At 34.2% G+C, this 15718-nt stretch overlaps 1 protein-coding gene across 2 annotated transcripts in view; it reads left to right on the top strand.

The window, feature by feature from the left end:
- Positions 1–15718, top strand: part of Ifih1 (interferon induced with helicase C domain 1) — a 55088-nt gene that overhangs the window by 24039 nt on the left and 15331 nt on the right. For both annotated transcript variants that reach the window (XM_063259168.1, XM_063259167.1), the window contains exons 4-5: positions 4784–4888; positions 10289–10509. In XM_063259168.1, coding sequence (XP_063115238.1) covers positions 4784–4888; positions 10289–10509 — 326 coding nt within the window. The remainder of the gene's footprint in view (positions 1–4783; positions 4889–10288; positions 10510–15718) is intronic.

Raw genomic sequence — 15718 nt, 5'->3', positions numbered from 1 at the left:
AAGGAATCTATTTCCTTGGAGAAAAGATTAAATTATTTTAATAGTAAAGGAAATCAGTATTAAAAGTAGTACTAAAGTGAGCACATGAAGCCTTTGCAGTCTCCATATGTGTGGCCACGTATAGATGTGCGTTCCAAGCAGAGGGTTGCGGCGCTGGTGGGAGGGCAGAGTATTTAGGTGTGATACTGCTAAAATGCATGGTGAGGTCAGAACCAGAGCAAACAGGCGATTACCATGAAAAGCAAGATTAGACGACTTGATGAGCTTATAAGCACAGAGCTTAGGAGAGCCAAGCAACTGGAGTTTTTAAGAGGCCTTTTACTTTCTCGTTGTTTCCTGTTGGAACGCAAAACTGCTTTTTCAAAAAGACTACCTATGATCCACTGAGGCAAGCGGCAAAAATGAAGGCAAGTCCGTGGCTTGGAAAATGCAACCAAACTAAAAACAGGAGTGATGTTATCTGAATAGAAAAGCAAGGACCAATTTATATTCTACTCAGCAAAGTTTAGCTCTAAACACCGTATCATTTGTTCATTGCATGTTAAATCAATATTTTCCACCAGAGGGCAGACTTAGCATTAAAATAGACCTCGAAAAGGTCTTCAAGAGGTTTTTCTCTTGAATTTTTTTAAACTTCAATATTTTTGGTTTCAAAATGATTTAAAGATATTTTAAACTATTAAAGGTCTGTGATATGATAAATATGAAATTTCTTGGATTCTAGTTAATATTTCTGCCATATTAGCAAAATATTCAAGAAGCATTTCCAAACAGGCAGTTTTTCCCATGACCCGTGGATTGGTTTAAAACATACACTGTCATCGTAAGCAAAACTGTTCTTTTTGTATTGTTTACAAAATCATTACAGAATATTCTGCCTCTTAACTCAACTAGTATAATTTTCTTTCACTCTAATAGAACTTGACGTGAATAATTACTTTTCTTTAAATAGAATTACTGTTAGTGTATTCATGGATCGTTTATTTTCCATAGAGAAAATAACACCTAGGTAAAAGCTAACTAAATCTACCACACACTCTTAACTGCTATATTCAACTCTGTTAAGCCACAACTTCAGGAACATTTGAGACCTTTTTCTCTTCAAGTTTCTTTTCCCTAATTGAACAGAATCGTTCCTATAATAAATAAAAGCAAAAACTGCTATCTATATTCTTTAAAGGGTTAAGTTACTTGATGGCAGTCGCTGAGTTATGATGGGGTCACTCCCACCCCCGTTATTTTTGATGGCAGCATCTTGGTGCCAGTTGACTGCTTCACATGTTCTACTTTGAAATCATATACACAGGATTTCCTTTATTAGAACCTAAATCCAGATTGATTTACCTTGAAAGGTACAAAGACAAGATAAGCCTGAATAAGTCAATTGCAGGACATTTTTGGAACCTACACTCAATATGTTTGTTTTTGTATCACAAAAGTACTTGGCTGATCTTACTTCTTGAATGTGTGTGTGTGTGTGTGTGTGTGTGTGTGTGTGTGTGTGTGTGATAAATTTAAGTGAATGCAGGAGTAAAATCTTTGAAGAAGTCATTTACAGACTTATGAGAGATATATTTTCTTTTCTTATTAAATTTATTTCCTTTAGTAGTTAATATTTCTATGAAAGGAAAAATCAAAATGCATAAGCTTTTGCTGCCTAGGAAACTAAAGTATTTTTGTATGGAGAAGCTAGAGATTTATATACTCTTCAAGTGACAAAGAAATAGAGCTGTATGTATTCCCTTTTATTTTTATAATAATCTCTAGCAGAAATATTGCAATTAATTTTGTGCAACGAGGACAGAAGTGTTCTTTTTTTACTTGTGCCCAAAATGAGCATGGACATTGAAATATAAAGTTAGTGACAGTCTATTATTGATACAGAAATGTTAGAAAAGCATAATCATCTTGCTAACTTGTATTTTTCTTGGAAAGATAAAATTTGTGTTAATTTTGGTGGAAAATTTGTCATTACAATGAAAATCTCCATTGCTTTTTTTAAAGGCAACTTTCATTTCGCTCAACACTATAGACGCAGAATTGTCTGCTTGTTTACAAAGCTTCATAAAATGCTTCAGCCTTACTTAACATTGAGGAAAAAATCCTATGGAACCCAGGTCAAGCATTCAGAAAATGGGAAGTCTGCTTAATAGCTGTGTGACATAGATAAGCCTTTTAACCTCTCTGAGTCTTGATGTCAGTCTGTAAGATTGAGCTGATAACAAGTGCTTCACAGAGGATGTTGAGAGTTTTAAAACACAGTCTGCATACATCTGTGAAACTGAGTTGTGACACATTGCAGATTTGATTGTGAGATCAAAATAACTTAGATAATGAATTTAACAATGCCTTATTTTGAGCAGCAACTTGCTTATTAATAAATTACTTGTAGGTTTAAGATTTTGGTTTAAGAGTACGATTAAGATTTTGCTTTAATTGTTAGTAATTAGAAAATAAAGTGAAAATCAAATATAATTTCCACTACTATATTTAATGGAGAACTTAATGATATTAATGGAGAACAATAATGATATAGTTTCAAATTTGGTTCTTTTTTCCTTTTACTAATTCTGTTATTAGCTCTTTAGTTCTCAATTCTCATTTAAAACAGCAAATGAAAGCATATCAAAATTTACTTTTTTGCCTCAAAAATCTTGGCCTATATTTCCAGATCTGGAATTATCCTTGCAGTGACATTTTCCTCATCTCATTTTACACCTTGCCTTTTCCTTACAAAATCATATTCTCTTTTCATCAGTACATCTGCCCAAAATGCTCTTCGACTTGACAGTTCTATCCCACACTCGCCTCTGAGCTTCTAACAAGGCATACCTCTGGGAATTGCGAAGTGCCATATTTAAAATCTCTCAGTGAGATATACAGGTTTCCCTGTGTGATCATAAGGGATTCCTCAAATCCGAGTTTTAGAGCTAATCTATGACAACTGATAAGCACAGTATTTTCACATTAGTGTATTTATGTTGTGCTAATATACTTAAACAGTATGCATGTCCATTGAGAATTTTCCCACAACTTTCTTATTAGCTTTCTTTTAATTTTTAAGAAAGAAATATTATATATTTGGTCAGTGTTGGAGGAAATTGAATGTCCAGGCTAAAGAGGCTTAGCCAAATTGGAAGGAGAACGTGTGAGATATCACAAGTGTTCAATGAAATACGAGTCTACAATAAAATGGAAGAAATTAAGGATATATAACAACACGGAAGAATTTCAGTCTTATGCTAAATTAAGAAAACCAGATATAAAGATTACATATTATATGAATCCGCTCTTAAAGGGCAATGCTGCAAAGAAACCAGATCAATACTTGTCAGGGAATACCAGGAGGGCACTGACTAACATGGGGCTTATGGGAAATTTTTGGAGTGATAAAAAAAGTCTTCATTGTCACAGTGCTTACAAAGCTGTACCCATTTATCAAACTTGTCAACTACACATCTAAAAAGAGTGGGTCCTACAGAGTAGAAGAAATATCTGACTTGAAAAATTAGCTTGTTAAAAAAAAAACAGAACATACTTGTAGATTAGAATTGTATAGCATCATTTTCTGGAGACGTTGTATTGTTAAATATGTGAAGGGTCTGTCCATTTCAATAGCTTACCCTAAATGTCTAGCAGCAGCAATTATAAATAACTAAAGGCTGGCAATATAACTTATTAGTGTATTGAGGAGCTATAGGGTGAAATGATAGTAACCAGGTAAGTATTATGCAGTGCTATTAAATGGAAACATTATTAGATGGAGTCTCTGCCCTAGTATTATACTGCTTACTTGATTTTTATTTTATTTCCTAATTACCAGCAGTTAAGTTACTTCTCCACAGGCTTTTTTGTACTTAATGGCTATCAAATCCTGTGAGATAAATGACATTAGGCCCATTTTCAGTAAGAGGAAAGTAGGCTGAGAGCAATGTTAATAACAAATCTCACAAGTTCTTCTGGTTTCAAAACCATTGCTAGGAACCAGAGCACCCTGTTCTGACTGGTTTCACTCTAGCTTTAATTGAGGATGAATTGTATGTCTTTGGGAATAAGCTCTATTGAAGAAATTCTTCTTCTGAGGAAAAGATATTCAAAAAGAACTGATATTGGCTACTGAAAAAATTGGGATGAAGGGAAGAGTATGTACTAGCCATTCATACTAACTGTAACTCTTTGATTTAAATTAACTCTGTTTAATTACAGTAAAGAAAAATATTTATTTCTAACATCACAGAAGCTTAGTATGACTACGATGCCAGATGTTAGTGATATTTTTTGAGAACTGTTTTGATGTTTTGAATGTATGTTTGTCACTGAACTATTATTTTTTCAACTAATCAGTAGAGTTCTGTTTTTAGAATTTATTAGTTTACTGCTACTTCACGTGAAAATAGCTCAGTGGTTCCTATGTAATAATTTTCATTTAAAAGCCATTACCAAGTATAGATATTCTTTTGGGCGGGGGTACAAAATGTACATGTAGAGAGATGACAAAAAACATAAATTCTCAAAAATGTTTGCATTGGTTCTCTTATTGGTTGTACAGCATTTTAAGTAGATAATATGTATTTGAGTCACCATCCAGCAGCTGCTCATTCATAGTAGATTTTTTTTTAAACTATAGCCTGCCAGAAACTCTTACCTTTTGTTTGTGATTGTCTGAGTATGCCTTCTCCACTTGCGTTGAACTGTATGTACTGTGTGCTGTAGAGGTGTGCAGCTAAAATACGTTTATTCTTAGAAATATTTTTAAAATATTTTAAAATGTTTTCCTTTGCAGAATCAGACACAAGTTTGGCAGAAGGAAGTGTCAGCTGCTTAGATGAAAGTCTTGGACATAACAGCAACATGGGCAGTGATTCAGGCACCATGGGAAGTGATTCAGGTACTGCCTAACTGTTGTGTAAACCTTAAAAAGTGTGAGATAAGACACCATATAGTGGGATGCATGGGGGCTGTTCATACCCTCCCTAATGTATTTATGCAGTTAAAGCAATTCTTTTCTACACTGGGTTGCTTTGGAACCTTGCCATTTATTTTCTTTAAAAGTGCAACTTACAAAAGTCTTAAAACCAAGCCCTAATTTTGATCCACTACATATCTTTTTGGCCTGATACATATCACATTTCATAAAGCCATGCTATCTACTTTATTTATGAGATGTTTCACTTAATTTGGACCACACTTAAACCCCGTACATAATTGGTACATTCAACTATCTCAAAATGCTACTTTTTATTAGAATTCATTTTAAATTAAAAAAATTAACACTATGAACAAGAGAAACAGGACTGGAGATAACAAGCAGGACCTCTCTTAGAAAGAAGAGCTAGAAATTGCATTAAGAGTTCTAGCTTGTGCACATAGCTTTTAAATGGGAATAGAGCTTACAAAATATTTTATTCACAAAATGAAAACTTCACTTGATATTTCCAAATTACTCTCCATGTTAGTTGTATATCACACCAGCAATAAATGAGAGCACCTGTTCTCAACCCCCACACCTTCAGCAATATTTTCTTTTTTATCAGATTTTCACTTGTCAGTTTGGTAGTCACCTTATTTCTTTCTATATTGCTTAAGTGCATATCCCATGGTTACTATTGAGCTGAAGTATTATCATTCCCTAAGTATGAGTGATGAGTTCTGGCATGTCTTTTGTACACAACTCTGTATTTGTCCATATTTTTTAAATAATTCATAATTATAGTTAATATATCACAAAATGCTTTGTAGTATGTCTAGATAAGAAGCAGGAGAAAAGTGACAAATGAAGAAACAAATTATTTTATTCTTTTTTTGTGATTTCCTTTTTTTCACTTTAAAAAATTCTGTAATTCAGACCATCCTACACTATCAGAAGGAGAGAAATATAGGCACGTAAGAGGCCTACCAGGGAAAAGTAGTTTACATGAAGGTGGTCATGTGCCCTAAAAACTTTCTACACTGGACTGAAGCTTCTATTTATATTTTTTTTCCATCACAATCACAGTCTTGAATTACTTAGAATAATTTAAAGTAGTTTGAGGAAAGAGAATTCACCAAATGTCAGTGATAACTTTAATTATAATTTATAAGTGCTAATGATTTTATAATCAAATCAGTGTTCATTAAGTTCTCATCATGTGCTTATTTCTATAGATTGTATTTGTTTTTGTTATCATAAAATTGTTAGATTTAATAATTAACATTATTAACATTTCTACTACATTTTATTGATTCTAGATCTCAAAATACATTCTAGGTAATATTTAACATCTTTCTTGATTATTTTTAAACTTCTGGATCTCATCCTAATTTTTATTTGTCTAAGTAAGAGCTTTTCAACAATATTTATTCATTCAATAAATATTTAAAGCATAGCCTCTATGTGCACGACATCTTGCCTATTTAGAGCTGTTAGCAAATGTATTTGCTGATTTTAGTCTTCAATGTGGCATGAAAGACGTGATAAATCCAAATACAGCCTACTTTTGGAAAGCAAATACATTTTGACTAATACCTCTTTAAGACAAACACATTTTCAAGGGACATTATTGAAGTGTTGATGGGTTAGTGTTTAGGAACAAAGAATTGCTTTGCATAGTGAGTAGCAAAATTATGAAATAATAAAAATATTAAATTCCTTATCCTCAGGTGCATGCTATAGTTAAACTAACGATCAATTCCATAAAAGATCTTTGTAAATTTGTGACCTCTCAAATATATAATGAATCATTTAAAAAGTATTAAAGTGTTTTATGATTATGTTTTCATCTTTGAGGTTTACATAAAAATATCTTATTGGATATGTCTCTCATCTTTCTCCAGAAATCATATAGTATGCCATAAGATCATAGAAATGAGCCAACATGATCACATTATGCTCTCTGCGGAAGTATTATACCAGAGCTCCTTAAAGTTTAAATATTCTAATTGTATTAAGAAACATGTTTTTCCATTACCCATTTTCAGAGAGAGAGATACTACTTCTCAAAAGTGGCAATGTTTGTGTCAACACACATTGGCCTGACATATAGAAAGTGTTTCCTTACTATTTCAAGGTAATGTCTATTAATATTTGCCCAAATGGAATAGTGTGTTTTTCTGTGGTTTCATACTATAGGTAAAGGAATACTTTGTCGATTTCAAACACATGCAGTGACAGACCTTTTCTCTCCAAGAATAACTCAGCTGTCAAAATCAATGTGAGAATGAAATTTGCCACATGGTGCAATTCCAATAGAATATTATTATTTAAATCCTATTTGATTTCATTTTTTCTGACCATTTATGTAGTATAGCATGCTTTAAGGTCTTCAATCATTATTTCATGAGTAATTTAAAACCTGCGTGGGTTTTAAGTATTATTTTCATTATCATGTTTAATTTATTATGCTTTTCAGAGAGACAAAAATAAACAAACAAGCAAAAATCCAAATTTCTTTTTTATGAAGGAAATTGGCTCCTCATTCACTGATATCAGCCCGGTTTTCTCCTTCTGGTTACACAGAAGAGAAACTCTTTTTTTCATTATGTGAGTAAATTCTCCCTTCCCTATATCAGATGATGTGGTAAGGGAAGAACCAGGCTGAAGATTTAACACGCACCCAGCTCTTTTTCTTTGGATGCTATTCTCACACTGAATCCAACTCAATTTTTTTACACACCCACTGTGTGCTTCTTTCTTAAACTTGGTGTTTTTCATCAGATCTCTTTGTCTTGAATTAAAAAATGTAGACGATTGTGGAGGTATCTAGCTGACCAAATACCTTACAATGAGTATTATTTGGCAGTTTATGGCAGATAATAGGTGTTCGGTAAATATTTACAAAAATGAATTTGTGGTACACAAGCAGTTAATTAACAGAACAACTTCACATTTTGGAGTTTGGTTTTGATTACATTGTGAACACAATAAGCCTTTTAATATTCTATTTCTTAAATTTATTAGTACAGTAAATACCTAACATGCATAAGTGATATTAACTAATTGGACTTGGTTCTACATTCTTAGGATAGAAATTTAGAATATGAATATACATTTCTCTTTTTAAACTTTGTTACTTTGAAGGATATGAAAAACAAAATAAGAAATCATTGTTGAAAGGTACTAGGAAGACAGAATTTTGTTGTTTTTAAAATCTACATAGACATTTCCACAGTGAAAATCAATGAAAAGAATGCATTGATATCGTCTAACAAATTTTATTGAGCAAATAACAATTTAGCAAGTATAGACTACTGGATCTTGCTTTAGACATTGCTGAAAATACATCTTCCTTTATAAACTTGTAAATATAGTTCTTTTTGGAAAGTTACATGATATATGCTCATAATGGAGATGAAATATTAGGATTATAAAACCATTTAGTTGGGCCAGGGATATAGCTCAATGGAACAGTGCCTGCTTGGCAAGCACAAGGTCATGTGTTCCATGTCCTATACAAAAGAAAAATATATATATATGTATGTACGTATTTAATAGAGAAGTAATGTTCTTAAATAAATCTGAATTTTACATAAACATAATACAATGAACTGTTAAAAGTACTACAGAGTTCATAACAAACACAGATACAATACTTGTAAAATGTGCATTTTAAATGCTGATGATCTTAATATGAGTTTTTCATGACAGTCATATTAAATTACGTAAATCAGCAGATGATCCACTGATAGCTTAAATGTCTTGCATCTGTCTTTACTCATGCATACAGAAAGCAAACTTCCTGCCAGATGAGTAGACGATTCTTGCTAAGTGGTATTTGGTGTGAATTTTCCTACCTATTCAGGTAGTAGAACAAATTAAAACTCACTTAAGTAGAATCATTCAGTTGGTGAAATGAAGCGATCAGCAAGTTTTTTAGAAGTTAATGGGATTATATTAGTTTAGTTTTAGTATAATCATTGATAAGAGAAAGAGCATACTGGTAAGTACTGACACTTCACTTTTTCTGGTGATTATATAAAACATAAGATAGACTTTTAAATTAGTATTTATTTTGCTATTAATTTTTAAGCTATACCTTTTTAGATCTTCTGCCTTGTCAAATATAGATAAAATAAATTTGAACCCAGATATGTCATAATAATCTTATCCTCACAGTCATAAAACTAATGTATGTTAGTACCTACTTTATCATTACTTTCAATTTATCTAAATTATTTTATTTGGAAATATTTTAATATATTGTGCTTTAGATTTCAGGACAATTATTAATATGTAGTAGTATACATATAAGGAAGTTACACAGTTCACACATCAAAACTAAGTGGCAAAATTAGTCATAATCTATTTCTAAGCAATAAAATTACTTTAACCAAAATTGAAAACCTAACAATTAAAGAGTAGCATGAGAAGAATTTTTCTCCTACTCTCTGGATATTGCCTTGTACAATGTAACTTCTTCAAGTAGGAAAAGAACACTTCATACACACAAACCCTGTATGCAGGTTCCACATCTGCACACTCAACCACCTGCCGATCAAAACACTTTTCATACTAAGCACAGACTTTTCTTCTCATCATTGCCTCCTAGATAATGCAAAATGACAAATATTTACATAATATTTACGTTGCGTTCGATATTATAAGCAATGTAAAAATTATTTGAAGGGTATGGGGGAATGTGATGAAGATTTTGATATCCATAGGGGTTTTAGAACCAATTCTTCATAAAGACTCTCTCTCTCTCTCTCTCTCTCTCTCTCTCTCTCTCTCTCAGTCTCTCTCTTCCTCTGTGTGTGTGTGTGTTTGTACATATACATGGTTTTTTCACGTTTCATTGTCAGACAAATTTTTGACCATTAAAGGAGCCAATATCAGCTGTAATATCTTCTATGTAGTAAAGAATAAAGGTGATACAGATCAAAGAGTTCTACTGTTCTAGTTCCTCCTGACTTTTTTAGATGGAAGGGCTAAGAAAAACAAGGCACAATGGCTAACCAAAGGCAAGGAAAGCTGATGCATTAACAGCCACAACTGTCAGTCCTGCGCGGCAGCAATTTCTGTAAATCCCTTTGGCTTTGTGCACTCTCTGAGAACAAACTCCCAGCTCCTGCACCCCCAGGCCTCTATACTGTTAGCTCATTCCCTTGCACACACCCCTACTCCACTTCCACGATGCAGTTTCTGGGCTATAACCTGAAAATGCAGAGAAGCCACTGATTTGTGGGTGCAGAAAACAGAAAAAAGGTAGGTTTGAAAAGGAAACAAGCCACAGAGGCCTATGATCAATTACAGGCTTCCTGGCCTTAGTTATTTTACTGTTTCTCTCTCTTTTTTCTTTTTAACTTTCTATAGATGAAGAGAATGTGGCAAAAAGAGCATCTCCTGAGCCAGAACTAAAGCTCAGGTCTTACCAAATGGAAGTTGCCCAGCCAGCTTTGGAAGGAAAAAATATCATCATATGCCTTCCTACAGGCAGCGGGAAAACCCGAGTAGCCGTTTACATTGCCAAGGATCACTTGGATAAAAAGGGACAAGCATCTGAGCCTGGAAAAGTTATCGTGCTTGTCAATAAGGTACTCAAACAACACAGAAGTCACATCTCTTCTTCATTTTCTTTGTATTATTCTTTTCTGTAATAACATTTGTAGCCATGTAACAAGGAGATTTAATTTAATTTAGCATAATATAATATAGCAAGTAAGGGATTAGCCTTAGCATGGTATCCTTCCTATGAAGCCAAAATGTTAAATTAATATAGGTATAACCTATGTATAAATATTGCATTTACCAAAATGTATTCCAGTGGCAACTGATTTAAGCTATCACTGCATATAAACACGAGTGATCTGAAAGTATCTCTGGAATCTAGATCAAATACTATCTTTTAGAGTCTCTTTAAAAACTGACACTCAAAGATGGCCAAACCTCTTTATCTAGAATATATTATGATGTAGTTTGAGGATAAAAAGTAAGTTAAATGAATATTTGGTTTACTTATATACATGAACACTGTTCAAAGATTATACGTGCTATATACATGTAACATTAAATGCAACTGAAGTTTTTCTTTGATAATTTGTATCTTGTACCTGAAGTTTTTTTTCTTCATTATAAAATAGTCTAATTATTCAAGCTTTATTCACATAAATGAGAATTTATTAACTTATAAATTTGTAGATCAAGAAGATAATTATTTCTATTTTATGGAATAAATGTAAGTATTCTGTTCACAAGCAAGAGTAGTCTTTTTTCCCTTCTTATGTTTTCATTTACATAGAATATAGTAAGACTATAAAACTTCTCATGTTTTAGATGTCTGTTATTAAAAACCTTTTAACACTAACCTGCTTTTAAATGCTAATGAATATACTCAGAATCCATGCTTTGAGTAATTTCTGTCATGTAATTCCAAATGCACTTCGTGTGTTTCTGGTAACCCTAAAGAGCTCCCTTTACATCCTGATATCTACTTTTAGAACACTTTTATTTATCTACTTAGTTTGATGATAGTAGTGCTTCATTAGACTGTATTTGTCCATAACTTTTCAATAAATGATATCACCCTTTAAAATAAAATAATTTAGAATCCTATTTTCACCTCCCAGTGTAGTTCAGACAAGTTGTTTATCCATAATTGGTTCTCATAAAATTAACAAAATAGTAACTATTACATTCTGAAACTCAAATTAGATTGTATGTGTGTGTAGAGAAAAAGTCTGATACATATATATATATATATGATTGAACTCATATATATATGATCTTGCATTTACCCGGCAAGAACATGAGCCACTGAGCTAAATTCCCAGTCAGACCCAAAAAATATTAACTCTTCCTTCTATCCTTTTACCTCACTTTTACAATTAATGAAATAAATGCTTTGGCCTGAGTCCTTTTAGCCAGAAGTGCCAGATGTGGAGAAAAGAACAAAGATAGTTGGCCTCAAAGTTATTTAAACTGATATTTTATGCCAATTGATCATTTTGTCATTTTCTGAAATTCATCGTCTCCATATACCCTCTCAAAGAGCACCTTTCCTTATTGTCTCTTTTTTAATTACACCACCTCCTCTAAACCATATAGCCCCAAAGGCTAGGAATTGTTTTTCATTCATCTCTTTCTGTTTTTTCCTTATCTGGTCACAGGGTCAGAGATGGAAGCATCCTTTGAGATCCAGTTTTCTTTCTTTGCAGAGTGGTAGTCTCACTTCTGCTAGGTAACTTCCACATATCAAGCCAATCTCACCTAAAAAGACGGATCTAGCCCTTCTTTGAAAACTGACACTGTTAGAAAGTCATACATACGTTGAACCAAATTTGTTTCTTTGATGCTCACACTCATTGGTTATAATTCTTTCCTCTGTGATTATATAGAGTAAATTTTAATGTTCTTGCCTCATAGTAACTCTTCACAACCATGTCTTGTAGATCCTATGTTATTTTTCTCTCCTACTCCAGGATAAGCATTCATAGTCTTGATTTTTGTACATAGGGCATATTTTCCAGATTCTTCATTATTCTAAGTTGTCCTGCTCATTTAGACGTTTATTGGGCCCTTTTAAAACATGACGTCCAGAGAAAGAAAATGCTACAGACATGGTCTTACCATAGCAGAGTACAGGAGAGATGAGATCTCACCTTTCCTCTGCCTATGAATGGGTTGCCCTTGACAGCCACAAACTCATCTGCCTTGCCATTCTAAAAGTCTTAAGTTCTTTTCATTTGAAACCTGTTAAGCCACAGCTCCCTTATTTTTATGCAATTAATTTTAAGCTCAAATGCAAATACTTATGTGTATCTTTTGAAATCATTCATTTTATTTGATCCTTTCAGGTCTCGTGTCTTTGTCTAATGCACCTCCCATTCTCTCAGTGCTTTAGTCTAGACAGAAATCTCTCATCCCACCATATATAGGTGATTCTTGAGGATGGCCGTCTAATTTATCTGTATTGTTCCCTGTACTGTTCTGAGAACATCTGAGGACATAACTCGAAGCCCCGATCTTCTTTTCTATTGTTTTCTCCTCAGACCTCCTAGGAATTCCTACACTAGTCCTCCCACTTATTCCATAATTGTTATCTGCCCCCATTTCTTTGAATCTTACCATAATTTCAGCTGTTTTTAATCGGGTTAGGAAATCTCTAGCCCAGTAAATCAAAATACCCTGAATCTGTACCTAAGCCCAATATCTCAAGATACTGTAACCTTTGATCTAGAAAAGAGAAATCTTGTTTCTTCATACGATTTACTTTCGCTTCCTCTGCCCTTTCCAGAGTTATCACTTTCAAATGCAGGGAGAAATGAAAACACCACCTGTGCTCCCAGACTTTCCATTTCCTATCTAAGGCTTCCACATCACAAGAGACAAATCCCAGGTTCCTTCAGATGCTACAGTGCAGCCCCATATGATTCAGCAGAAGTGGGGAGCAGTTGGGTTTGATTAGTCTTGGCAAGCACTCTGTCACATCTCAGGAAAAGGCTCCAAGGAGACCACACACCTCCTGATTAGCCATGTCATGCTTGCATCTGGCTTTCTCTGTGTCCTTCAGTAGGAAGTCCGTGCCACTTAGAGTGAATCCTAACACCATCTCCCCCTATCTCCAGTGATAAATTCCTTTTGTTCTCTACATGAGACAATGCTGCTTGCCTTTAGAAAGTTTTGACTCAACTTTTATGGGAGGACTTCAAGTTGCTATGTAATTCCATGGCACACAGATTATTGGTTATGTCATTCAGCATGAATGTATTGAAAAATAAATCAAATGCAGATTCTATACCCAAGGAAACTATAAATTAAAAAAATGATACGTTTATGTTTAGGTTATAATAAATTTTTACCACACTTGAAAATATTACTATATATTATCTCATTAAACCAACATTGTTATTCCAAGGTAATCATTTTTCCCATCAGAAAGTCGAGCCTCCAATGTTTTAATTGGCCTCGTTGGGACCACCCAGTGATTATAAGAAGCGGAGATGAAATCTTAACCTTTCTCTTAGGAAGTCATCTGATCCTTTTTTTTTTTTTGGCCATCTTCTACAGCTAGAAAGATGGAAGGTATAGCAGAGAAATTTTTGGAGTACTAGCAATGTGTTAGCCTCTACTTAATTTAACCATGTGACAGGTAAACCTTCGTGATTATTTTTGATGAGAAAATGAAGATGCCTGAAATGATCTAGACTTTGTCAAAGTCACCCACATGCAGTGACTTGAGTGGCTCTTTCCAAGCGCTCTCCTCCTGAGAAAGCTGTCTTTTCCCACCAGCCGATTTTATACTCTTTCTCAGAGGGTTTTTTTTTTTTTTTTTTTCCCCAACTCCCATCCCAGATCATGCTGTATGTTTTACATAGTGGAAATAGTACTTGTAGCAAAAAATCAGTCAGGGATGGCTTTGTGGAGCAGAGTGAAAAGCTGTAGTGCTCTAATTTTAAGGCCTTAACAATCATATGGGAACTTCATTAAGTGAAAATTTTAAGGCCCTGTCCTGAGTTAGTCCCTAGATTCAGAAGTTTTTGAGTAGCACTCTAGCACCTGTACTTCCCAAAACTCTTAAGTGATTTGGTGGCAGGTAAACCAGAAAGAGTGTCCTTTGGGGAAAAAAATAAACACTGTGACAGTTTTTCTGAGTGTCTTTCCACCTTATGTAAAGTTCTCGTGCTCTTCACCCTTAATTATTCACTTTAGGTCCCCAGGACCCCCTTGGAGTTTATGGATTCTGTTACCTCTTTCTTCACTGTCCTCTCCACATCCATTCTTAGAAGCCTCCGTAATCACTACTGAAAATTAAAGTGATGCTCTCCATATGTAGCTAGCCTCAGCCAATGGGATTGTCAATCCATATTTAACACATAAATGAGATTCACCTTAAGTAAAAAGGTGAAGAACAGATATTCCGCACATTACTGGCAAGATACCCACTGATTACATTGTCAGGTAATCACACTAAGAGTGACATAATTGTGAATGGTTGAAATTTGCCTTTGAAACTCTTCCTGCCAGCCCTCTATTTGTCACACTTGTGCCTCTGGGTTTTCACTGGGCAAATCCTATTAGGATCAGCCCCTCAAGATGGGCTGCCTCATCTCTGCTGGTCTAGAGGAATTTGGATTTATAGTAAGGTGTAGCGCTGAGGTGTCAGTCCAGCCACCTCATTAGACATTATAACATACAGGCAACTGAACAGGGTGGAAAACGTCCACTTCTTTGCCACATCAATTTACCATTTTGTCTTTTTGCAATCACCAAAGCTGTGGCAGCCGTTCATTCTTTCACTTCCCATTCATTCTTCCAGTCAGGGCCTTCACTCTTCCCTCCTGGTTCCCTGCCCTTTCCAGCCCTTAAGACATCAAGCCCTTTAGGCTTGATCCCAAAACAAACAACTGGGTGAGTCATCACTACGGTACAACTCATAAGGTTCCTGTGATCTGTTCTATGAATTTAAAATACACTGCCCAATGTTCACAGCGTAGCCCTGCTCCACAAATTATAATAATACATTCCATATCCAACATCCGTTGCAATTTAAATCTTGACTGAAGCATTGTTTATCAGAATCAAATTCACTCCAAATCCTTCCTTTAAGCGGTGGTTGTTTCTTCCTCTTTGCTATCACTTTGTATGTTTTTTCCTGAGTGAATTATCACACTGTGCTACAATAAGGTGTTTAATTTTATTTAATCTTGATGTATATGTCCAGCTAGACTGAATGTCTCTAAGGCACCAAACATATTTTACAATGTCCACAGCAAACGAGTAAACAATAAATGCCTCCTGATGAAA

This window comes from Cavia porcellus, unplaced genomic scaffold (assembly GCF_034190915.1).
Source record: "Cavia porcellus strain 051 isolate PalLab524CR breed Dunkin Hartley unplaced genomic scaffold, mCavPor4.1 scaffold_12, whole genome shotgun sequence".
In the NCBI taxonomy this organism is placed as follows: Eukaryota; Metazoa; Chordata; class Mammalia; order Rodentia; family Caviidae; genus Cavia; species Cavia porcellus.
Note: the sequence above shows the minus strand (reverse complement) of the source record. Positions and strands in the feature narration are given on the sequence as shown.